This window comes from Oreochromis niloticus, linkage group LG5, assembly GCF_001858045.2.
Source record: "Oreochromis niloticus isolate F11D_XX linkage group LG5, O_niloticus_UMD_NMBU, whole genome shotgun sequence".
Lineage (NCBI taxonomy): Eukaryota > Metazoa > Chordata > Actinopteri > Cichliformes > Cichlidae > Oreochromis > Oreochromis niloticus.
In genome coordinates, this window is record NC_031970.2 from 28,248,847 (window position 1) to 28,273,476 (window position 24,630).

Here is a 24,630-nt window from a genome sequence, read left to right on the forward strand (position 1 = left end):
ATCCTTTAGCCAGATGCACAGTGGAAAATTATATGTCATATTGGCCATTTTTTACAAACTAATACAAACGAGGCTTGTAAAATAAACATTTATTAGTATTAAAAAAAATTCTACCAATATCACAGTCTATGCACACCGTGTCACATTGATTCTGATTTTAGAAAGCCAATAAAAAGTTAAATGAAAAACATTTATTTAAAAAAAAAAAAAATGGACACAGCTGGTAAATATCCAGTGACTGAATCCTTTTCATGCTCCTCATTTTTGTGTCAGCAAATGAAGAAAATATCTTCTAGTATTTTGCTTTCTTCCAGGTCTTGCTGAGTGCTCTGAGGACGAGGTCCGCCAGGGGTAAGCTTGGTTCGGCTCACTGATTTGGGGGCAGTATGAGCCGGTCTGTGTTGCGATGCTCTGCGAATGGTTGTCTTGCATTGCTCAGGTGCAGAAACAGGACTAAAGATATCCAATAACTCAACCAGAGAAAAGTCCAACCTGAAAAAAAACAAAAACTTGTTTAGTGTTTTTTTTGTTGTTGTTGTTGCTGTTGCTTTGATTTCATTTAGTTTTAGGGGTTTTTTTGTTTTTGCGTTTGCTCTTTTAGCCTCCACAGCTTGTTTCAAAGGTTGAATTGACACAGGCTACATTTATGAGCCCTGTAGAGAGGCAACACTTTAAATGAGCTTTCTCACTGTGGTTTCATTGTAGCAGAGGAATGCACACAGAAAGCCTGCCAGTTACATTCTGCTTAACTATGAGGGCACATAAACAGTACAAGCTAAGAGACTGACATCACAAATGTACAAAGCAAGATCCAGTTAGAGCTAAAAACAAAACAAACAACAAAAAAAAAAAACATGTGGATGAGAGTTTTGCTTTCTTATGGTCTGTGTTAACAACTGAAAGGTGAATGACAAATATTTTCATACAAGTGTTAACAAATCTTTCTTGGTGAAGTGCCTACTGAACCCTAACAAGCAGCGTTAACAAGTTGAAACCACTGGGGCGTCCCAGCAGAAAAACACAGTTTCTTGCAGGTGTGAGAGAACAAGGGGGAGAGAACCCAGTGCCTTCTCCCCTGGAATAGAAATGAGGGGAATGTGCGGTGAAATAAATAAACCAAAACAGGGGAGATTAAGCTAATAGAGATTCAATCCCTCAGTCTGGCTGGTTTGATAAATTATTCAGTGTATACACAGTCGAACGACGGCCATTCCAGATACAAAACATGAATTCTTTAAAGCACGCTCGACTGATGTTGCTAACATAATTCTCTGCTCGTTTAAAGCCGCATCGATTTGCATCGCGCGGCTCTGCACACAGCTCTCCCAGGTAAGGCCGATCCTTGGGATGTACTTGTTGATATGCGTGCGGGTGGTCAGCACACAGACGCAGTGGTGGAACTTCCAATCAGGGCGCATTTATGTTCCTCAACACGTAACTATGGACCTTGATATGTCATGTTTTCAAACTTCAGGCTTCACATATCAATAGCCGAAAAGGCTTTTAAAGGGCTATATTTTGCTTTAGCAACATGAATTCATGTATGTACATGTTTGAGCAAAGGGATTTGATTGGGGGGAAGAAAAAGAACAAGAAAACTACGTAAATCTGTCTTCCTCATTTGGTCTCCTGCCTGTCAACAGCAAAGGAGAAAAGAGGAGAAAGTCTGAGAGCATGAGTGAGAAGGAGTGTGTGTGTGTGTGTGTGTGTGTGTGTGTGTGTGTGTGTGTGTGTGTGTGTGTGTGTGTGTGTGCCCGCGTGTAAGAGAGAGTCTGGAAATGACTGCTGCTTTGTGGATAGAGATGGAGGCAGAGAGGGAATGTGGGGGAGGGACTTTGGCTGGGTTGCTTCGCTCGAAATGTGAGAATTTGCATTTTTATTTGTTGATTTATTTAACGGACAGGGCTCTCAAACAGCCATCCATCAACAAACGACATGTTGGTAATGAATAATGCATCACTTACCGGCGGTCACAATCTATAACAAGGGTAGTGCGGGGGGTAGGGGGTATAGTTTGGGCAGCAGTATTGGGGGGGTGGCAATGATGGGTAGGGTGAGGGAGGGCTGCTGGCACAGAGATTGCATGAAGGCCAAAGAGAAGAATGCCAATAGATTTTCAGAGGGGTTATACGGTGCGACAAAGAACTTCATTTCTTGGCTCCAGTTTGCATGAAGTAAAGTTGTGAATTGCTGCTGGATATTTATATCTCCCAAGGGAGTCCTGGCAGAATCATTTTTGCTGCATGCTTACAGATAAAATGCATGGACAGCAGCAGTAGCAGCAACACAAGTTTCTCTCACTGTTTTTTTTTTTTTTTAAAGGCTTTGGACCTGGAATATCGGGTCATTTTGAGAGCATCTGGAGACATCACGTTGCCAGCATAAAGCATTTAGTACTTTTATCCTTAGGACAGGAAATGTAACAGAAAGGAGACTCGGACAACATTTCACCTTGATTTTGAAATTTTAAAACGTATTATAATGAATACTATGAAACAGTAGATGTGCGCTGCTCTGCTTTCAAATACTTTTTAAATGCTTCAAACTCGTATACCAAGAAGTCTTCAGAGTACGATAAAAAAATAAAATAACTACTGGACCGGACTTCATTCCCCCCAATTTAACAGTTACAGAGCCTCTGTTTCTCTTTTCTAGCTCCATGAGGCCAGATAAAAATTTTCAGAAAACTTCTTTAGCATATGCTACTCACCACCTCCTTCCCACTCATAACTTTCACTGCTTGTTTGGCTTCTCTCTTTCATTAAAGATAGCCGTCTCGCCCCGGCGCCTCTTTTCATTTGCAGTCCAAACAGTAAGATAAAAAACCTATAATGGCCACTGCGTATATCCCGCATGTCAATTTCCCAGCCAATCAATAGCAGGCGGGCAATGGCAGGAAGGATCAAGATGAGATGGGCGGTGTGCGCTGGAACTGTCTCATTACTAACTAGCACAAGATTCATGAAAGGATTAAAAAGGTCACTTAATGTTAACCCCAGTTTGGTTGTGCAATTTGCACATCAACATCGAATTGGTTAAGATTAGATGGTTACAAGAGCCATTTTGTTGCCAAGTGAAGGAGAACACTTCAGGTAACATGGGACATTTTTCAGTAAGATTTTTTTGTTTGGTTTTGTTTTGTTTTTTTTATCTTTAATGTTACTTAAATAAAACAAAAGTTTAATAGTGAAACAAAGCCATTCTTTCTTTAAACAACCTAAAATATCAAAACTTGATGTGGTTGTTCTAATGATTCACTAACCAAAGCCATAAAAGATTGAAGATTTCCCATCCCCCCCTCCACCGCCACAGAAGAAAATAAGCATTTTTGAAAACTAGCACCAAACCACACATTACTGATCTGCTAAAGTCAGGCCGCTCTGACAGGTTTCTGATGAGCTCACAGCAACAACATATTGCCTTCACTTCATTCACGGAATTCTTTTACAACAATTTTTATGCTCAGTATTTTGAACACCAGCTAAGGGAAAGACATATGTCTAATACGATTCAGTGGATTACCAAAGGATTATAAATATCTGAAAAGATGCACATGAAAAAAACATGTTGCAGGAAAACCACATAAGGCATCTGAGACACAGACTTCCTCATTACTGGCACCAAAAAAAAAGACATTGTGTATCTAAGAGTAGAACAATTTTAATAGGCTTTGGAGGTGAAAATGAATGGTAATAAGATCTGATACTCCGGATCCCCTGCTGGAATTAATGGGCATCTGCTAGAGCTCACAGTTCAACTTGGACCAGGCGCTGCTTTATTTAAGAGTTAATCGTCAGAAGTTGGAAACTTCGAGGTGTTTTGAAGAACTATCCTTCAAAATAAGGAGGGGGAGGCTGTTTCACAGCTAGTGTATCTGCTATCTACCACTGCATTTACAAGAAGGTAGAGGAAATCTGACATTACAGAAAAGAATTGCTCTAGGGTGGAAATAATAATGGCTTTAAAGGAAAGCTGTGCAGAATCACAAATTATTTTTTAGCATCTGATATTTTTTTGCATTTAATTCCACTGCAGCCCTCGAGTCCAAATGAACATGCATTAAGACAACACAGTCAGGTTAATTACTATTCCATGTACAGAGTCCTTTGCATTTTTAGGAAATGCTTGCACTCAGTGACTCATCCCTGTCCTCAAACCCCTTCTCCCCCCTTCTTACATCTTTCTCACCGTTTCCACTACTATCCATCTGAACCTGCTCTACCTTTCCTCGCTTCCCATTTTTCACTTTATCCAATGCTCTCACCCTCAAACACACTTTTAACATCTCTCCCTCACTTCTGCTTTCTCCATCTCATTTCTGCGGCTGAGAGAGAGGGGGGGGCAGTGTGTGCATCCAGAAGTCTGTTCAATTACACCTGCTGCAGGATCCCTGCTAGGCCGACTAATGGAACGCAGCATGTCTCCTGACAGGCTGGCCGCAGCACTAGCTAGCCCAGTAAAAAGCTTCAATTAGCTTCTCGCAGCTCGAAAAGTTAGCTAGACTAAGAAAAGTCATCATTTAACCACAAACACTGCAGCAACAGCAAGCCCAGGAAAAAAAAAATTAATACTTGTATTCTAAATCTGCTGTAATCTTTTTGTTGGAAACAGGAGGAAAAGACACTCGCTGCCACAGACCACTAATAAAACACTCCAATTTATCTCCTCAGTTTCTAAGCTGCTACCTTTATTTCACCCATAATCCCTTGTGGAAAACATTCCTTAACCCGAGGACGCTCAGTTCAGAATTTTAGATAAACACAGATTCATGACTTGTTACATCCTTCAGAAGCTTGAACTGTGTTGATTTTTAATAGATGTTTTTAATCACAAACCTGCTGGCACAGGGTTCAACATAACTGGTGGCCTGATGGCGATGGGTCAGTTATTAAATAAATACATACATAATCATAAAGTATTTTGGGGACCCTGACTGGCCAACTGTTGGCCTGTTGGGGTCAGTGAAGGCTTTTTCAGTGATCATGTACTCTCACATATGAGAATTCTTTTCTTACAGTCAGTATACAAATAAGTCCTACAACACACCACCTGTTCAGTTAGATTAAATGTGAAGAAAAGCTACTTTTCAGCTGCTCCAACCCACCACTGGTGCACTTTTACACAGCAGCAGCACAAACGAACTAAGAAGTTGTTCAAATGAAAGCTGTCTGTATGCAGATGAACTGCTTGTTTAGTTTGCCACAATCTTTAAATTTGGCTGACTTTTTGTAATGTTTGCTGGAGGCAGACAGCAGCTACCCCAGCCCAGCAATACACAAATCATGGGCGAGTCTAAAAAGGGGTATAGCATTTACTCCACTACATTTACTTTAAAGCTTTAGTTACTTAATATTTGTCTGATTTAGCTTTATAACATAAAATTTAGTATTTCTGGTGTAGTATAGGGGAAAAATATTCTGCTGGACACTGTAACACTTTAACACATTAACATAAATAATTCAACCACACAGACTGTTCTTTTGAGAACTACATTATCCAATATAATTGCTAAAAATGGACCAGCCTTATAAACATTGTACAGCACTTTAATGAAGTTACAAACTATTACAATAAATGTTTATTAAATTGTTTATTGATGTTTGTTACCTGGTGTCTGGAGTCTTTTGGATTGCAGATACTGATGTGGGCTTCCTCAGGCTTGCAGGTGATTGAGCAGGAGATGTGGCCATGTCCTTTGTGGGCCGTTTTAAATATTCTGATGTCAAGAAAAGGATATATTTTCTTTTTTTATTAAAAATTTAACAAGGTATTTTAGTGATACATGAGAGTGCTAAAATATGTATTTCAAGCTAAACTGTTCCCCTGTTTCAAGCTAAACTGTGCAAACACTTTACTGATTAATTGAAAATACAAGCTTACCACTGCCATTGTTCAGAGGATTAGGTACAGTTTCTGGACGTTTTTCATGCAAGCTCTGTCCTCCAGGATGTACTCCTGCATCATCACACACACTGTAGAAAACAGACAAAATGCATTAACATTCCTTTCATATGTGTCTGGTTGGTGTGCAATATCTGTATATGACAAAATGTGCTTTACCTGGAGGGTATATCTTGGTGCGAAGGATTCTGCACTTCTGTAACATCACTCCTAGTATTAGAGGTGCTGAGCTCAGCTTGAGTAGCTTGTTGAAACCTAACAAAGATATAGCAAGTTAAAATAGTCTGCAATGGTAGAAACTGGAGTACAGAGGATGACACAAAATATGAAAAGACCAAGGATTGCAGACACGTAACGTATGTTCCAAAGTAACTACCGTCAACAGCAGATACCGTTCTACCTTTTGTAATCAAGATGTGACTGCTGTAGTTGCTGATTCTGTCTCTGGAGCCTTTCCTCCTGCTCTGCCAGGCGTGCATGCAGCCTTTCTCTCTCCATCTCTAACTGCATCTTCTGCAGCAGCAGCTGGTGCCTCTTCTCCTCCCAGTCCTCCTGACCCAGCAGAGGCCTGGTCAGAGCTTCCTTGGCCCCAGAGTCCATGATATTCCCACTATGGAGCCTATGTTCAAATACATGTTACATGCCATCTCCTTTGTGCCTTGCTAAAATTTTCAACATGAAAAAAGGAAAGTAATGCTGGTATGTGGAATAATACACTATGGCTGAATACTGTACCTTTTACACTCATCTTGGTTAAAGGTATCATGGTGGCCCAGACGAGAGGAACCATGAATTCTTTGCTGCTGTGTTCCACAGACAGTGCCTTGATCCCTGCATTCACAACACTCACATCTGTGGGATGAGTGTGGGCCCCTGCACTCCATTTTTTGACAATTATGCTGTATGACTGGCCCATGACTTGGACTTAACTGTCCATCACAAGAAAGACAAGCAGTGCTCCTAAATGTCCGTACTGCTCCTCTTCTTCCATAACCATTCCTGTATGCTCGAGATTGTGGTCCTCCAGTAGCAGTGTGACTGAGGTATGAGCCATCAAAGAGTGAGCTATTAGCTCTGCTTGTAGATGTCCTATTGGGGAGTTCCTCACTACTGTGCACCTGGACAGAGAACAAAGAGGACAATTAATGTATTTTGGCCCATTAAGGAAGCCTCTGAAAAACTGATGGGAGTTTTTCAGCCAAAACAGTCGACTGCCCCATAAAACTTTAATTTAGAGCTGGCTGCAAAGCTGAAATTTACCAATACGGAATTAGGACTCGCTTAGCAACCTAATTTGCTTGCGTTACTATGTGCCGTAAAAGCTCCCCATTTGCTTGCAAGAGCAGTTTCACAAGAACTCACATTTCACTTGCACTCTATGTGAGCTGCTGCGACCCAAGGCATCTTTTTTGGTCTACTTCCTTCCATTTGTGCACATAATTACTGTGGCTGTGTACTGAGTTAAGAGATACCAAAGAACAGTTCATATAAAAGGTAGTAGGTGAGCACGTGCTCTGTAGACACTGGTAATGAAAATGATAAGATGATGACACTGATGATCCTCCTGTGGTAAAGTGGTGATTTCACCATGGACTTTGTATAGCTATAACATAAAAGGGATAAACCTGTGTTTTTCAGCTAAACACAAGTGACAGGTGAGCCAAGATCACAAACATTATGAGATAAACATAAGGAGAAAAGCCCATTTTATAGTAGACTGAGAAAGAGACTGTGACTAATTTGCTGAGGGTCAGAGAGCAGGCAAACACACATTATTCAGAGCCACTGCGGACAATGAGGTTGGCCAAGTCATCCATTCATACAGAGGCTGCAGCCAGAGAGGCATCTTCGCCTTCAAAGTGTCACCTTGAGAGAGTTTTTACTAGGTTGTAGTCATATTGAGGTAGTGACTGAAGTGGACTGTAGTGATTTGTTATAAATTATTATGGCACTTGGCCATGGAACAATGCCTCTTGCATGTGTTTCCACTGGATTTTTTTGTATGTGACTGATGGCAAACAGGGCTATTGCCTGAATGTGGCTCCCATAGGAGAATGGCTGTCATTTTATTGTGCATTTTCCATTGCAATAGAAACATAATAGGAAATGTGTGTACATACAACCTATAACACACACCACACACACACACAATCATTTTATCCCATATCTTACCTTGCTGTGACTTGATGGCTGGCTAAGCTGGGCAATGGACTGATTGAGCTTTGCCTGTTGCTGAGAAATGTATTGTTGGTAGAGCCCAAGCAGCTCCTGGCACTCTTTGTACTGCTGCTGCAGACCTGGAGGACCAAGGGTTAAGTAACTAACAAAGTAGAACAACAGCTAAACTGAAACAAAAGAAACCCTTAGAGTAAAACATAACCACCACCCCAGATTTAGCTGAGAAATCATGCAGTGAGTTCCATCAAATTGTGTGACTGAAAGAAATTCTGGCTTCACTGTTTTATTCAAATATGAAGGAGTTTTCATTTTTATTCAAAATAACTAAATAAATAAATAAATCTTACAAACCCCTAACGTGTAGCTCTTTGATGAGTTAAATTTTTGCTGAGAAGTAGTTTTGGTAAAAGAAAAGTTTCTCCTGTGCTACTTCGAAGATGCTGGATTTAGATCGACAATCTGAATTAAAACCTTGTTTCCGTAATCAATTACACATTGGACCAGAAAAGTAGAGAAAAGGTAAAGCTGAAAACAGAGACAGGGAAGAGTCCAGCAAAATCAAAGTTGTTGTTGTGGCACAGAGCTTTCACCATCTGGGCAGGGCCAAGCTGTTTTGAGCTGAGCTGAGCAGTGCCACGCCAGGCTATCTGCCAGACAGAGAGCTGGCAGACACAAGAAAACTAATCTGGAGCGGGACTACTGCTGCGCCTCAGGAGCCCCACTAATGACAGTGGCAGCACCACACCACACCCGCACATACAAAGATAATGAGCATGAGAATGGAGAGACTGCACACAGACATACTCGCACACATTCAATAATCATTGTCAATCTGACTCTCTAGTACAAACATAAAAACAGCAAGACACGAGAGCACAAATTCCCCACCTGCACTGTAAACAGCCCGCACACAAACACTACAATAAAGCAAGTAGTACACACACTCCCACCCAAGCTGACCATAAAGTGTGTTCCTCTAGGCCATATCTTTTTATGATAGTGCCCCTGCTCCCCCAGCTGATGAGTTTCTCAGCATCCATTTGGAAAAGAAACCCTCATTTTAAGAGAAAATCAAAGTTCAAAGAAGAGTCTTATTGAAGGAATAGTTGGCAGAACACTCCATAAGAAAACACTTTGGTTGTTAGAAGACTTCAATCAGGCTGTGGAAATGAGACACAGGGAAAGAGAAGAGAGCGGTGACGACTTTGAATTGAGGACCAGACACCAGACAAAAGCAATGCAACAGCTTCCATAAACACTAGAAAAATGCGAGGAAATGTTTTGATTGAACCCTCCGTCTAACTTGGGCTCCTCTACCGCCTCACTGATCTCCATGGAAGCAGTTCCATACACAGAACTTAAGGACATCACAAGGACATCACATCATGTAAACCTGTGCTGGGAGGTCTATTTATGCAGCATGAATAAAAGTCCTAAAGGGGAGATAGTGAGCATGCTTATACGACTACACCTCACTGCAATCCAAGGTAATGAGTAATATGTTCAGGGGTTTTTTTTTTAAATGCATATTTTACCACAATAAAAGGCAATTCCCACTTTATGTCGGCATACAAAGCAGAGACCACACGCAATCTAAAACACACAAGCAAAGTCCATCTGTGCTGAACACCCAAGCAGGCTGCAGCATCATATCATCCCAGTGCATAGATGAACATAACATGTGTTAATGTGTTAATGTGCTGACAGGGTAATGCAGTCCCTGGATAGCAAGTGCTAGGTAATCTGAACCGAGTGGCGCAACACTGATAAGATTCCACTTCTTAGTCCATCGCTACACTAAACGTGCTTCCTCTACAGCCTTGGACATCAGCCAATGGGGGCCAAGCTCTCAGCAAGCCCCTAGTTTACATCAGAGCTGCAAAGTGCCAACAATGACTTACTCCTCCCCCCTGCTCCAAAAATACTCAGAATCAAGGGCTTGGGTTGAAGAGGCTTCAGACGGGGTCTGTCAAAATGATTCACTTCCCTGTCAGGCCGAGGCTCAAATGAAATAATGAAATCCACTTCAAGGTGGAACAAATTTGCACAGGAGGGGGGAATATTTTAAAACCTGCTTTAGCACACTGTGCCAAACAGATTGAGCCTGAGCTGGAATGTGAGAGGTACGGGGGCGGAGACCGATGTGTGAATATGTGTGAGAGTATGAATGTGTGTAAGGAAAAAATGGCGGGGAATTAATAGAAGGAGACGGTTTACATTACTGCTTCAATACTGCTGAATCTGAAAAAGAGACATGAATGCCAAATCTCACAATAAACCAATACATAACTCCACACATCATCTTACAGTTATTTTAGAAAATGTCTGGAAATTTCCAAGAGTGAAGATGAAGAAAACCATTCTCAGCCATCTTCGAGACTCAATGATCAGAACTCTAAAGTAATAGCAGTTCTGAGGCACAGATGCATGACCTGGCATCAGTACAAACTGGCTGGTGTCTATGGAATATGTCAAATGGCACACCTACCAAAGCTTAAAACACACAAGGTCCATAAAAAAAAAATTACATTTATTAAGCGTTATTTATTTTACATTAGGCTCACAACTGGTTCTATTTACTTTTATTATACTCCTGCAGAAAGAATGGCTATATATTCAAATATAAAGCTGTCGTATTTACCCCCTGATAGGTAGCAATTTATTGTAAGGACCACTACACTAATTCCAAGAATAAAAGGTGAGTTACACAACAACAAATCCAAATCATCACAACCCCTACAACACTGGGTATAACAATTTTTAATTTATCCAAAAGCAAGCATCTGATGTATGCTTATCACAAAAAGCACACTTGATAAAATTAGATTTCCGCATTGTAAATGTCACACATCGAAACCTTTAAGGCCAGAAATGGATTTAGTACTCCTGTGATAGAGGAATGCCAATGCATTCCTCTATCAAATGCCATTTTGGTAACACGTAGCAGAACCGTTATGTCCCTCTCTCCATGGCCTCAGGATTCCCTCCAATTGTTTCAGCTCAATAAGTGGCATTAGATGTATCACCTGCTGTGCCTTGTTCTGGATATAGAAAGTGAAACAGTATACCATGTTACTAAGGCCACCTTGACTTGTGCTCGTGCCAACATGCCCTGAAGTAAAAAGGCATCCTTTCTATCTGAAACACAAATTCAGTCCTGTGTGCCAGTCAGCTCCAAATGTCAGCTGAACATCCCAAATATCAAGGGTACTTTTCCTTCTCATCCTAGTTGGCTTGGGGCTAAGGTATAGTCCTACATTCTTTATACCCCTGACATCCCTGAATCTTGGTGAGATAAGATAAGCTGAGGCGTAATGGAATTAGACTTGACAAGACTCTCATTCAGTGTGTTTGCCTTTGGTGTCTCCTTAACCTTTCGGAGAAGTGCCGAAACCTTCTGCCTGAGAAGAGCCTTCGTGACTCTTGCACACACTTTAAAAGACTACGTTCTCCCCCCCTGAGGTGCTTGGATCCGAACACTTTTTCCTCTCAAATACCTTTTTAATGGAGTTTAGAAGTTTGGTGTAAATGCCAAGTCTCCAAGCCAAAGTGCCTTTAATTGAGTTGTGCTTTCCTAATTTTCCCCGCCGCCGTTGCCAATCGTGCAATTTACCAGCCGGGTCAATTACTCTTCATATTTCGCAGTGTTTTTAACCTAAATTGACTGCTGGCCATACTCTAGTTTGACCTGAGCAGAATTGTTATGAAGATTGGGGTGTAGCATTACAACTCTAGCACCATTAGACATGTTAGACCAACAAGAATCAGGTGCTGACCTGTCTGATCTCATTTTCTACAGGAGAAACTGAGAGATATTCTCTAACACTGAATAGTATGGGAGGGTGACAAAAAAACATGGTAAAAAGCAAATACTGTGGTCTTCTCTGTGAATATGAAAATTCATCTTTGGATGATAAGATGATTTAGATGGTTTAGGGCACGGCTCCAACCATGAAATTGATTCTGTACACAACAGCGGATAAGCTACAAGCACTCGCAAAAGACAACTGCAGCAGACATCAAGTAATATAAATTCATCTGCTCTACTTCTCTGCCTTTTGTATCAGATTGAAGGTTCTTGCCCAAAGACTGTAAATAGCCTCGCCTGAGACAACACTGCCCCCTGCAGACTTTCTTTTTGAACAGCACACACAATACAATCATATACAGTAAGTACCATAATGAGCCACAAGGTGTTGGCTTTATGAAATGTCTTTTCTTAAATATATTTTACTTTTGTTTTTTTAAACATCAGCTTTAGCACAATAACTCCTTTTTGGTGCCTTTGCGGCAAACTTATCACGTGAAGATGCATGTTCCAAAATAGTTTAAACAGAAATCATTATTAAAGAAGGTCAAGTAGTCTGACAAACATTCAGACAGAACGAGATGAGCAGATCTGCTTTCACTGATTATAAACATAACCCAATGCAGCTCTCAAAAGAGCATCAACAGCCTTATCATTTCACTTTAACAAAAAAAAAAAAATTCATTTCATATGGCCCATTAGGAAAAGCGGGGCATTATTCATTGCAGCTGTCTGCTTGCTTTGAAAGGATACTTTCCCTTTCCTGTGCTATGATTTGGTTCTGTTGCTCTAGCTGCTGAATCTTGCATTCAAAATTTCCCTGTTCATCTTTCAGACGCTGCACCGACTCTTCTTTCTCCTCGCTCACTCTAGAGAACAGGGAAACAAAAGACAATTTTTTTTTGTTTTAAAAAGAAGGAAAACATGAGGAGTTAATAAAATACATTTTAATTTCCATCACTATAAATTGTTAAATTCATAAAAGATAATAAAGTTGGATACCTAGCTAGTTCTTCAATGAGATTTGCAATTCGTCGCTTATCTTCAGGACAAAGGTCTTTCAGACAGACCTCACTCTTCGCTTTGCTGACTTCAGAAATGACCTTTAAGAATATGAGAGTAACAGTTAAAGATACAGATTTAATAATAAAGAGTAGCAGTACTGTTTCTATATACACTCACTGGCCACTATATTAAACAAATTCATCTGTTTGTTAGTTTCAAATCAGCCAATCATGTGACAGCAATTAATGCAGTCTAGTTGACCTGCTTCATTTCAAACCATCAGATTGGACAATAGAAGATTTAAAAACATTGCTTGGTCTAATGAGTCTCGATTTCTTCTGTGGTATCCAGATGGTAGTCTGAGAATTTGGAATAAATAACATTAATGAATGAATCCATCCTGCATTGTATTAGCATGATGGCAGTGGTGTAACCCTAAAGCCTACCTGAGTATTACCCATGTCCATCTTTTTTTGATCAGTGCACTATCTTCTGTCACATGACATGTCACAAAGCTCAAATAATCTCAAACTGATTTCATGAATATGATGATGAGTTCATTTTACTCAAATGGCCCCAAAAGTCACCAGCTCACAATGCAAAAGAGCACCTTTGGGATTTGGCGAACCTGGAGACTGACAATATTGATGCGCAAGTGGCAAATTTGAAGCAACTGTGTGATGCTAACACATCAATATGGACAAAAATCTTGTTGAATTTATGCCACAAAGAATTAAGGCAGTTCAGAAGTCAAAAGGGTGTCCAACCTGATGTTAGCAAAGCGTCACTAATGAAGTGGCCAGTGGGTTTATTTGAGACAAAAAAAGCACTATATGAATTTAAATCCAGTGCATTACATATTGCCATTTAATCAAAAAGTTCAGCCGCATGGGGGAAAGAGAGCAAAAAATCCTATAATACCTGTGAAACCGGAAGAAAAGTCTGAGGTGTCATCACAGCAGCATTGTGGTGAGTAGACACGTCCTCCTTAGTATAAACCCCTGAGTGATCACTTTGGTTTTTGACTTCTGTTCTTTGTTTGGCCTGTTTTTTGCAGTCAGAAGTGCTCTTCACTCCCATCTTGTGGCCTCTTTTCTTGGATGTACTGGTACTGACTGGTTTCAGGTTAAAAGGGGCCTGAGTCTTCACCTCTCCGTCCATCCCTGAGGAAGTTAACATGACAACAATAAGAGCCACTCTATATAAAGTTTTACAGTTTTCAGAAACTGTTTATCACTGGACTCACCAGGAATAAACACCAAAGGCTGTTCATCATCTGACACTGTGCGGGCATAACAAAAACAGGATGGAGACACTCAAATTAACATTCAAATCAAACAGCTGCAGATGTTTTTTACTGTGTTATTTTTGCTCTGTTCTGTATTGGGAGACCTAACAGGACTAACTCAGTGTAAGAGGTAGCATGAATACCGTTATCATCAATAACAAACTATCCAAAATCAACTTGAAATAAGTGGTTAGGTGAGCAATCTTTATTTTAACTATCATTAGCTACAAGCTGTCTCACTTCCTCAGAGAAAACAACTTTCTCGTACGGACGTAAAAGTAACACTGTAACTCTACTTCGAAAAGTTTTATGTCTTCCTGTAAGATATATACAACTCTGAAGTGGTGGATAAGGCTAATGTAACTCGATAAAAGTTAGCGTACCGCCATTCATCCAAAATATCCCCGAATTTCCACTTCTTTTCGCTGCTGCCGCCATGTTGAATCAACCGCCACCACTCCCAGAGAGCCAAGCGTTGCTAAGGAATAGATGTCCCGCCTTTCTCTTACAAGCGAAAATCTCATTGGTTGCGTTGTAGAACGGTGGCTTTCTATTGGTGGAAATTCATGTCCGTTTTGCGTCCCTTCTCCCTCCGCTTGCGTCCGCAGATGAGCTATTTGGAGCAAGGGGAAGAATGCGCTACAGACATCTGCAAAGGATGCATTCCGGGTTTTGTACAAATTTGTGATCGCAATCACCCAAATGGAAGAAACAAAGGAGAGCTTCAAGATTGCCGAGAGGCTGACGCTCGGTATCACTCGGATACTTGGTGTGTATGATTGTGATATGCATTGAGAGCGTTAGCTAGCAAAGCATTGAATTCTGTGAAAACATAGATTGTAATAAATGTCATGAACTTGTCCTTGCTGGGCCAGAGAACATGCCTGGGGTGGTGGATGTGCGTTTCGCAGAAAGAGAGCCTGCAGAGAAGAGGAGTTTGCTGTCATGGGAGCAGGTGGGACGGAAGATGCATGGTAGATGTCAGAAATTGATATGGTAGTACAGTATACTTTTGTCATGTGTTATTGATCTTTTGTGTTTATTTGCCAGAAAAACACGTGTATATTACCAGAGGACCTGAGAGACTTCTATCTGACAACTGATGGCTTTACACTAACATGGAGCGTTAAACTAGACAGTAGGTGTCCTCATGTGGTCTATCTGCAGTCACAGTTTTCAAAAGAAAAAAAAAGTCTGTTTTTATTAAAAATATTTTAAAGTAATGTTGTTAATGAAAATAGCACTGCAGCTTCTTTTATGTTCTTGGCACACAGCCCTCACTGTGTGGATGTGCTGTCTTGCAGGTGAGTGTGTTCCCTTAGGATGCATGATGATTAATAGTGTGGCCAGACTGTGCCCGCTGCTCCAGCCCGTGTCACTCTTCTCTCTGCCCAACGCGCCCTCACTCGCTGACCTAGACTGGGAGGAGAGCGGCACGGAAAGTGGTAAAAATTCACCTGCCGGATCCTCATGTGGGATCCTCAATTACAACACGTCACTTTCAATTATGTTTGTTTACAGTACGTGTGCTCAGTTGTGCAGAAAGCAGGCTAATGAATGAGCTCTTGATTGGACCGTAAATATTTATTCAAGATTCATTAATGCTATCTGTCAGGGTCGGCGCGTGTGCCCGTCGCACCTCATTTCGACTCCCGGAGCCGCATCTTCGAGCTGGATTCCTGTGGTGGGAATGGCAAAGTGTGCCTAGTCTACAAAAATTGCACTCCAGGTGCTCTGCTTATGTATTGTATCTTTTAAGTAATATAGGTTATAAAAATATATATATATATATATATATATGTTTAAAAAATCTGAGTTCCTTAAGTTATTATCCTTGCTATTTTTCAGGTGTGGTTGCTCAGAGGAGTGAAATATGGTTTCTAGACCGCTCTCTGTGCTGGCATTTTCTGACCACAACCTTTACCTCTTACTACCGACTGATGATAACCCACTTGGGTCTGCCTGAGTGGCAGTATCACTTCACCCCATATGGCCCCAGCCCTCAGGCTAAGGTAGTCAAAGTGTCTAATCCGTCTTTTTCAGAATATATTCTGTGACATAAATGGTATTTTTAATATTTAGTAATATTATTAACAACATGTGAGGTCATTGCAGTTATATGAATACATTTTATTCAGTATGATTCTTTCACAGTCTAGTACAATACTGGCAAATGTAACATTTTAGTAAGTTAGCACAACACTGAGTTTTAAGTAGCTTCCAGAGAGCATAACATGTTTTATGACAAATCTCAAACAGAAGAATAACAGAGTGATCATTTACATGTATGCATAAGGTGCCATACATTCCACAGAATCAGATATAGCATTGCTGGCTCAATTAGTAAATGAAGTAGTATTTTCAAAACACATTTTGTGTGGGTTTATTTTTTTGTTTTTATGCATTTTTTCCCATGTGTTACATAGATTATCTTAAATTATGTATATCTTGGTTGCTGCTGCAGCAGTGGGCATCCCTCTACCAGCCTCTGACTTTCAACTGTGAGCTCAGTTTGGCGGATCCTGCTGGGGATTTATATCTGAACAAGCTGGATCCTTCCAAGGCTTTCAAAGGCAAAGCCAAGGTCCCAGCCCCCAAGAAGAAGCAGTCGACACAGTGCAACTCAGGGGGCGCAGCCAAGGGCCAAAGCAATGCAGGAAGACAAAGTGGAACAAAGCGGTGAGAAGGTACCCGTACGATGAAGACATTTCTACTAAAGACACCTTAACTGTCAGCATGACCAAATGTCTCCAGTTCCCTCAGGAGCTGGACTCAGTTTGTTGGACTTGGTGCTGTTTGACATGTTTGCAAACTGAGTTGATATGTAGCCAGGGTTGTTGCTGGCTAGACACATTGGAAAGGTGATACAGATATAGTACTAAAAATGTTGAAGGCAAAAAATATTTCTAAACTTTATATGTTTGAGGACACGATGGCAATTTCCATCACACCTGGCTTAGATGGTTAAAATGAATCCCCCTCACATGTAGAAAGACACAATCCAGAGAAATTAGTCTTTGAATTAACAGAGAGTTGTATCAGTGTATATTCAGTACTTATAAACTCATTTAATGTAATGTCCACTACTGACAGCTTATGGTTAAAAAAATCATATAAAATCAAAGCAGCCAGATGTACAATATAACTGTACGACTGCTGTAACCAGAACCAGAGTTTATAAGTGCTGCTGTTTTCACTGGGCTTGATTTGCTCATTTCTGAATGTATTATGTAAATTCTATATGCAGCATGTAATAATGTAAAGTGCAGAAATGGCTAGATAACACATCTCTTTATATTAATAACTTTAAACTTGAGGAAACAAGAAGACTTAATGTAATGCTGTGTAGCTCACACCCTATATGTATTGATAATACGAACAGGTAATTGACAGGTTGAAAACTAATGTATAGGACTCAACAGATGCTTTTAGAGCTTCATTATCAAACATTAAACCACATAAGTGTGAAGACAAACCTAAAGGGTGACCTGTCACATTATAAAAGGACTACTCACTGGCCATTGTACTACTGCAGTGCCTCATGAATGCTGCTCTGTAATGTAAACGTCATAAATGAACACTGTTTCTAACACAGATTATTCATCATGAGTGAATGAATATCGAAGGTATATTTTAGCAGTTCAGGGCCACAGTTGTACAGCGGTTAGCACTGTCACCTCACAGCGAGGAAGGTCTCTGCGTTCAAATCCACAGAGTTTGCATGTTCTCCTGTGCCTGTGCGAGTTCTCACCAGTAACTCTTGCTTCTTCCACAGACATTCACATCAGATTATCTGGTGACTCTAAACTGGCTATAGGTTGTGAATGATTATCTTGTGTCTGCTTCACATGATTCATACTTTGTTAAGTCTTCGCTACAGGTATGTCAAAACAACAAACCTCTATGAAAGCCAACAACGTAGTGCTTGCCCTAACCTTAATAAGCAACTATACATCGCACCAGAATTATGATTGGTCCATTTAGTACCACTGATTCCTCTTATGCATGTCTGGCTACTTTTTTGTTCCTGGCACTGAATCTAATAGATCGGGACATGATCACACATACCACGCACAAGCTTGAATACCCGCAACAACATCAACCTCGTACATAGGTAATCCCTGTAGACCCTACAAAGAATCACCAGAGAAGTTTAATTCAGCCAATACCCCTGCCACAGACCCCACCTACTGATTCTAAATTGGGTAACCGCTTAACAAAATGGCTCTTGTAACACAAGTATAAAGCTCAGTACACCCGATCTCACATCTACAGTTTTGGTTCAAGTACTTTGGAGAAGCAGAAGATATGTACTTTTTGTCTGTAGGCTGCTGTGCACAAGAATGCTAGAAAGAAAAATGTCTGTATTTGGTTTTGCCGCTGTCCTTTCAAGCAGTGAGGAGTCATCTCCTACTGTGTGTTTGATTTTCAAAAAGATATATGATCTTTGCTGTAGTGTGTGGGGGCTGTTTGCTTCTCTTTGCATACCCTTAAGTTTTTCCACAGTTGTGGAAGTAGTCCCATGTTGAGTGTTAAAGTGAATGATATTTATGATGTCTTCTAAGGTTACATCAGCTGCTATTGCAGTAATAAAAACAGCATGAGTGAGCAAGTGTGGTTTTGTCAATTTTTCATCTCTAAAGTGACCCTATGTTTGTCTTAAACCTTTTTATTGTAGCGTATAGTAACGAGCACAGTGAGTCAAAATGTCTAATAGTGTATATTTTATATGTATTGTAGTCTATCATTTACAATAACTCTAGAAGAATAAGTCAGGGATGGGCAATTAATTTTCCCAAGAGACCACAATTAGGGCCTAATTGTAACATCTACTCTTACCAGCAGCAGCTTATAAAGGAATAATTAATATTGAGCAGAAATGAGTTCATCTTATTGGTGCGGCCCTCCACAACAGTCTCAGTTTCCCATGTTGCCACTTGGGAAAATTAATTCACCACACCCAGGTTAAGTTGATGTTGAAATTGTGTAAAACACGGTGAGCATTTTTGATTTAAACAAATCTTTATTTCACTCCCTGTTTGCTAATCGTCTTCTGTCTCCCATCTAACAAGTTAGTTTTGGGCTTTTTAACCCTTTACCTTCATTGAATGTTGCATCTTCATAGAGCTATTCACTTAGCTGTCAACTTAGCTAGGGTGTCACACACACACATTTTCACTGGTATTTATCTCTTTATCCAGAGGGACAGCTTCTTCAACCATCTCTCCACCTGCTTCAGAGAGGTGTGGGTGTTGCAGTTCCACAACAGCCTTGTATAGCCCTGCTCCAAGGACTCCTCCAATAGGGGTTGCAACTAGAGGCACCCACCACCATCCATTTCCAACCCTACACAGATAAAGGCAGCAAACCACAAAAAAGTGAATAGTTAATTAATAATGAAAAGTAGTTGGGTTTTTTTTTATTCTTGACTAATCCTTGATTAAGGTGGAAAAAGCAAAAGAAAATGATATGGCCTTTTTGTATACCTGAACACATCAGTTCCCCAGCCTGCCATGGCAGTGAAAACCCTGGGTGCGATGTCTCTGGTGGGGTTGATGGCATAGCCACTGTTGCTACCCAAAGAAATGCCAATGAGAAGCACCAGGAAACCCACAAATGCAGGCTCACTTCCTGCTGGCGCTGGTTTGTTCTTCTGGTCGGATAGAGCCATAAGGCACAGTAGTAGCATCGCTGTGCCAAATACCTTCCCCAGACACACACATAGAACAAAAACATCAGTCCAGAAAGATAACCGCGTAGAAACCCATCCAGTAAAAGAAAGCATTCATGCTGATTTTGTTTGATGATGGAGAGTTGTAACTATAAAGCTTTAGTAGACTTTCAATGCTACCTGGTCAAAAAATCCAGCTATCAGAGAGAGGTATGGAGCAGGATAGGTGGCAAAGATACCAGCTGTGGCCTTCTCACCAGTCACAGTCAGGTTCCCTCCACAGTAGTCATGAATGGCTTCTGCAAACGTATGAAACAGATAAATCGTGATAGTTGTGTGACTCCAAGAAATCGCAGCAATACTGGTGGGTGTTTTTTGGTACAAAAAACAATAACTTCAGTAACTGTGCCTTCAGATCTGTATGAGTTGTTTTCCATGTGGTGTTTTAAATATTTTTTCTAGGAGGTTTGCAGCTTAGGACACATGATGGTGTAGTACAGCATGGTGGGCCTCTTCATAATGTGTTCCAGATGTGTAGATGCAGAAAAACATCAGATAAGCTTTAAATTGAAATCATGCATGGGCTTATTTCCTGAGACTTTTCTTCTTTCTTCTTGAACCTTGAAGTGACCTAGATACCTAGTTTTTTTTCACACATACTGTTGCGTTTCCTCACCATAGTAGACAGCATAAATTGTCCCTGCTGCCAGAAATGACCCCAATAGCTGTGCCGAAATATAAAGAGGTAGCATCTTCCACGGGAGGCGGCGAAACACACACATTGTGAATGATACGGCTCCGTTCATATGAGCCCCTGAAACAGATCAAAAGAGCAAAATATGACTGCTGAACAACAATTGGAAAGCATTTCATAGGTTTTGATGCCATCATCTTTCATACCCGAGATCTTCCCTCCAACATGAGACCCCATGGCAACAGCCAGTCCAAAACCCAGGTTGATGCTGAGGTACTGTCCAAAAGCTCCCTGACCGGTCACTACCTGGGCCACAGACCCCAAGCCCAATGACTGGAGACAAAGAGAACCCATATATCATTTATACAGTCAAACATAGAAATAGATTACAAGAAATACTTTCCAGGAAGCTTATTTCACAATGTAAGAAATGTTTGAGGCAAACTGATTAAGTGCTGGCAGCCAGATTCTTTTGTAATCTACAGCAGCAGTTCCTCACTGTAAAAACTAAATCTTATAGTATAACACTGTCAGCTGTTATGTTGCTATTATTCTGCCACTTTAAATCTAATAGTAATGATTGTAAAACACCTGTAAAATATCTCAATTTACTGTAAATATTTGGCTATAAAAACAAACTCATCCTGAGCTCCTTGTCTTTTTGACATATGACAAGATATCAGCTCATCAATGTATCAACCACCACTACACTGAATGCTGCCAGGATGCGAGGAGTTGGACAACAGTTCTTGAAGCAACATAAACATAATTTCCTGTAGAGCTTTTCCCTCTCCAGCAATGGAATTATCTAACAAAAAATAAAAAATCCTGTGCACCAATTTGATATGATGTAGGGAAAACCACTCAACAAATATATAGTGTGCATCCAGAAAGTATTCACAGCCTTTGCAAAATGTTTTGTTGAAGCACATTTGGCTGCAATTACAGTCGCAAGCCTTTTGTTTTTGGTGAACCAGCACTCCTCATTCAACTTGGTGGAGCTTGAGAGGCTCTACAGTCATTTTCAGACGGGTTCCTTCCCTCTGGCTGGGCTGCTTAAGGACATTCGCAGAGCTGTCCCAAAGCCACTCCTTTGTCATCTTGGCTTTGTGCTTAGGGTCATTGTCCTGTTGGAAGAGAGCTGCTTCGCCCAATCTGAAGTCCAGAGCTCTTGGAAGCACATTATCATCCAGGATGTCTCTGTATATTGCTGCATTCATTCATTCAAGTTCCTGCTGCTGAAAAAACATCCCACAGAATGATGCTGCCACCATTTTACTACAGAGTTCAAATTTTATTTAATCAGACCAGAGGATTTGGTTTCTCGTGGTATGAGAGTCCTTCAGGTGCTTTTTGGCATATCCCAGGTGGGCTGTCATTTCACTTTTACTGTCTGGTTACTACCGTACTGGCCTGATTGGTTAAGTGCTACAGAAATGGTTGTACTTCTGGAAGGTTTTCCTCTCTCTACAGAGCAACACTGGAGCTCTGTCAGAGTGACCATTGGGTTTTTCATTAGCTTCCTAAGTACAGCTGTTCCAAAATGGAATAACCTGAAGCCAGATAATGGAGGCTCTGTGCCTTGAAACTGTCCTGTCTCGGAGGTCTCCAGAAAATTCCTTGGACTTCATGGCTTGGTTTTTGCTCTGACATGCACTGTCAACTATGGGACCTCATAAAACAGGTGTGTGCCTCTCCAAATCATGTCCAATCAGCTGACTTTACCACAGGTGGAAGTTGTCAAAACACCAGTGGAACATCAGAGGCTCAGTGGACACTCAATTTTGAGTGTCATGACAAATGTGGTGAATACTTATGTACATGTTATAGTTTTGCTTTTTTAATTTTTAATATATTTATAAAAATTTCAAATTTTTTTTTACCTTTGTTATTATGGAGTATTGTGTTTTGAATTTTTTAGGTGAAAAATGAATTGAATCCATTTTGGAATATGACTGTAAAATGACAAAAATGTGGAAGCGCTGTGAATACTTTCCAGATGCACTGGATGTAAACAAGAAGCACTCCGAGAGTGTAAAACTCCACAACGCAGCTCACTCTCTGGGCAGAATTTACTTTTAAGAGAATAGTATAATATTTATATATTCATTTTATTTTCTTTGTTCACACGCTTTTTTGTTCTCACATGTTTTAAAACTTTATACGGTACTTTCTATATGTTCACAATACACAGCACACTTGTAAGAGTCATAGTTTCTAAGTTATAAGGGTTTTTTTGTAAATTTTCAACGGATGAATAATTAAATTCTCCTAGAAGGCTTTAGTGAATGTAAGCCAAATTTTAATGGCATGTTAACATGACCTTATCTACACGCCTAGAAAGTGTTATCAGAATTGAGCTGTCTTGCTTACAGACAGATTGACACGCACGCAAATGCTACCAAAAGAATAACCTCTCTGACGGAGGTAAGTAGCAAAAAGCCAGTTAAGGTTTTTTGGAGGGTTTTTTTGTTTGTTTGTTTTAATTATTTCTAGAAGTGCTTTAGTTTTAAACATACTACATAAGTAACATTTTCTTTCTTACTTAAAAGTTAAAAGGCTGAGTTGCGCAATTAATTTTCATTTCAATTATGGTACTGCACAAATGTAAAAAACACCACACTATTTGAATTATCTTGCTTTTAACTCAGTACAAGAGGGTGTGTTATCAGTGTAAAAAAAAATGCTGACACTGAAAAACTGTAGCCATTCACTCAGGAAACAGGAAAAGTGTGGTTCCTCCAACAAAGTCACGAGTATTTTGTTTATGTCAGGATTCCTAATTACAAACACAGTAAGTGCAATTCTTTTGTGCTCACATTCAGGCATTTACACTTCCCATGTTCATCATGTTATCACTACGTGTGTTTTTCTTCCAGGCTTCTAAGTATAAGGTTTATTGTAACAGCTGACAGCTGACGTGTGACTTCTGGAAACCTCTTCAGCTGGCTCGCTGCCTGACTATTACTCTATAATAATACTAGATTCTCAGGTTCATTCACTGAACCTGACAATGTGACTGTTAATAGTGCTTATGTGTGTGTATTTGGGAGAATGTTGCAACTTATCAGGATAAAGAGCACGACATTAATGATTAATAGCATATGGGTGCTACAGATAAGCAATTACGTTCTAAACAGAAAGAAGCCCCGATAAATGAAAAGTGGAAATGTCAGCGGAATCGTGGATTTGAGAGGTGCTTTTACAGTTTTTAATTAGATATTACATATTATTATTTGAAAGCATATGACACTTCAGAAATTTTGTGATAATGCTGTATTCTTACCATCATGACATATGTGCTAAGTGATTCAGCAAGTCCCACACGAATGAGTTCATTCTTTAGCCAAACTTTTGGTCGAGTTACTTTACCTCCCCTCTGCTGAAACACCCCAACTTCTACTGACTGCGCCAAGTCCTTCATTTCTTCTTCTTTTTCTTCCTCTTCTTCTCTCCTTTCAACCTCAGGACTTTTTTCCCTTTTTGAATGAGAAAAAAGACCTACACATTCAGCCTTGCTTGGAAAATTTATGAAGTGTCTGGCACACAGTACTTTGCAAACAAGTCCAACTTTTTGTTTCCTGACCTCAAAAGTTCCCCTTTTTCCACTCACTTACCTAATTGTGTTTCTCAGTCTCTCTTAGTCACTCACATCTATTGGAAGTTGTCCACAATTTAAAGGCTTCAACACACTCTCACCCGCCTCCACCCCCTTCTTCTCTCCCCTCCTCCTGGAAATGGCCAAAGATAAAGTGACACACACCTTGCAGTGCTTGATTATCTGTCAGATTTGTCATAATAAAAACACTTTAAATACATCTGTGGAGTACTTTAATCAGAAGTGAAACTCATTACAAGTTAACTTACTAAAAGGCTCAATAAGATGTTTTTAATTTCTTTATTTTTTATATTATTATTTATGGCTTTTATAGACAAACAGTCTACCTTGAAATTATCATCTAGACTTCGTTTAATTGTTCCGTGTTGTTTTGTGTATGTTCTGTAAACATCTGATTATATGAAATGCACTTTACATCTACACTTACACTTTGCACCTTACATTACTGAAATGGGTTCGAAACAGC

The 24,630-nt window shown here is 40.2% G+C and overlaps 3 protein-coding genes across 5 annotated transcripts; 1 reads left to right on the forward strand and 2 right to left on the reverse strand.

The window, feature by feature from the left end:
- Positions 1 to 74: 74 nt before the first annotated feature.
- kiaa1328 (KIAA1328 ortholog) lies at positions 75 to 14,694 on the reverse strand. Of its 2 annotated transcripts, XM_005469243.4 has the most exons (12): positions 14,564 to 14,694; positions 14,139 to 14,174; positions 13,814 to 14,055; positions 12,890 to 12,990; positions 12,641 to 12,756; positions 8,074 to 8,198; positions 6,637 to 7,019; positions 6,302 to 6,520; positions 6,061 to 6,156; positions 5,881 to 5,972; positions 5,608 to 5,716; positions 75 to 492 (listed from the first exon to the last, which is right to left on the reverse strand). In XM_005469243.4, the coding sequence occupies exons 1-12, from the start codon at positions 14,616 to 14,618 to the stop codon at positions 270 to 272; spliced, it is 1,797 nt and encodes a 598-aa protein (XP_005469300.1). In that variant the 5' UTR covers positions 14,619 to 14,694; the 3' UTR covers positions 75 to 269. The 2 variants fall into 2 exon arrangements, with proteins under 2 accessions (XP_005469300.1, XP_005469301.1); XM_005469244.4 differs by lacking the exon at positions 14,139 to 14,174 and having other exon boundaries at positions 14,564 to 14,690.
- Positions 14,695 to 14,758: 64 nt separating this feature from the next.
- tpgs2 (tubulin polyglutamylase complex subunit 2) lies at positions 14,759 to 18,966 on the forward strand. 2 transcript variants are annotated; one of them, XM_013269142.2, is made up of 7 exons: positions 14,759 to 14,949; positions 15,056 to 15,135; positions 15,231 to 15,318; positions 15,455 to 15,625; positions 15,796 to 15,909; positions 16,029 to 16,192; positions 16,645 to 18,966. In XM_013269142.2, exons 1-7 carry the CDS (start codon positions 14,883 to 14,885, stop codon positions 16,861 to 16,863), a joined length of 903 nt encoding a protein of 300 aa, XP_013124596.1. In that variant the 5' UTR covers positions 14,759 to 14,882; the 3' UTR covers positions 16,864 to 18,966. The 2 variants fall into 2 exon arrangements, with proteins under 2 accessions (XP_013124596.1, XP_003441462.1); XM_003441414.4 differs by having other exon boundaries at positions 14,761 to 14,949; positions 15,485 to 15,625; positions 16,645 to 18,887.
- aqp7 (aquaporin 7) lies at positions 17,913 to 24,275 on the reverse strand. The gene is made up of 7 exons (XM_003441566.5): positions 24,163 to 24,275; positions 23,832 to 24,024; positions 20,752 to 20,878; positions 20,528 to 20,665; positions 20,032 to 20,150; positions 19,667 to 19,884; positions 17,913 to 19,526 (listed from the first exon to the last, which is right to left on the reverse strand). The coding sequence occupies exons 2-7, from the start codon at positions 23,967 to 23,969 to the stop codon at positions 19,340 to 19,342; spliced, it is 927 nt and encodes a 308-aa protein (XP_003441614.1). The 5' UTR covers positions 23,970 to 24,024; positions 24,163 to 24,275; the 3' UTR covers positions 17,913 to 19,339.
- Between the last annotated feature and the right edge of the window lie 355 nt (positions 24,276 to 24,630).

Bases quoted from the DNA above. Each gene is read 5' to 3' on its own strand.
- kiaa1328 (XM_005469243.4), bottom strand. From the start codon at position 14,618: ATGGCGGCAGCAGCGAAAAGAAGTGGAAATTCGGGGATATTTTGGATG. The intron at 7,020-8,073 runs GTAAGATATGGG...TTCTCTGTCCAG, and splicing joins AGCCATCAAGTCACAGCAAG to GTGCACAGTAGTGAGGAACT. The intron at 5,973-6,060 runs GTAAAGCACATT...TGTTTTCTACAG, and splicing joins CACCAAGATATACCCTCCAG to TGTGTGTGATGATGCAGGAG.
- tpgs2 (XM_013269142.2), top strand. From the start codon at position 14,883: ATGGAAGAAACAAAGGAGAGCTTCAAGATTGCCGAGAGGCTGACGCTC. The intron at 15,136-15,230 runs GTGGGACGGAAG...TTTATTTGCCAG, and splicing joins GTTTGCTGTCATGGGAGCAG to AAAAACACGTGTATATTACC. The intron at 15,319-15,454 runs GTAGGTGTCCTC...CTTGGCACACAG, and splicing joins ATGGAGCGTTAAACTAGACA to CCCTCACTGTGTGGATGTGC.
- aqp7 (XM_003441566.5), bottom strand. From the start codon at position 23,969: ATGAAGGACTTGGCGCAGTCAGTAGAAGTTGGGGTGTTTCAGCAGAGG. The intron at 20,879-23,831 runs GTAAGAATACAG...CTTTGTCTCCAG, and splicing joins TTAGCACATATGTCATGATG to TCATTGGGCTTGGGGTCTGT. The intron at 19,885-20,031 runs GTAGCATTGAAA...TGTCTGGGGAAG, and splicing joins TAGCTGGATTTTTTGACCAG to GTATTTGGCACAGCGATGCT.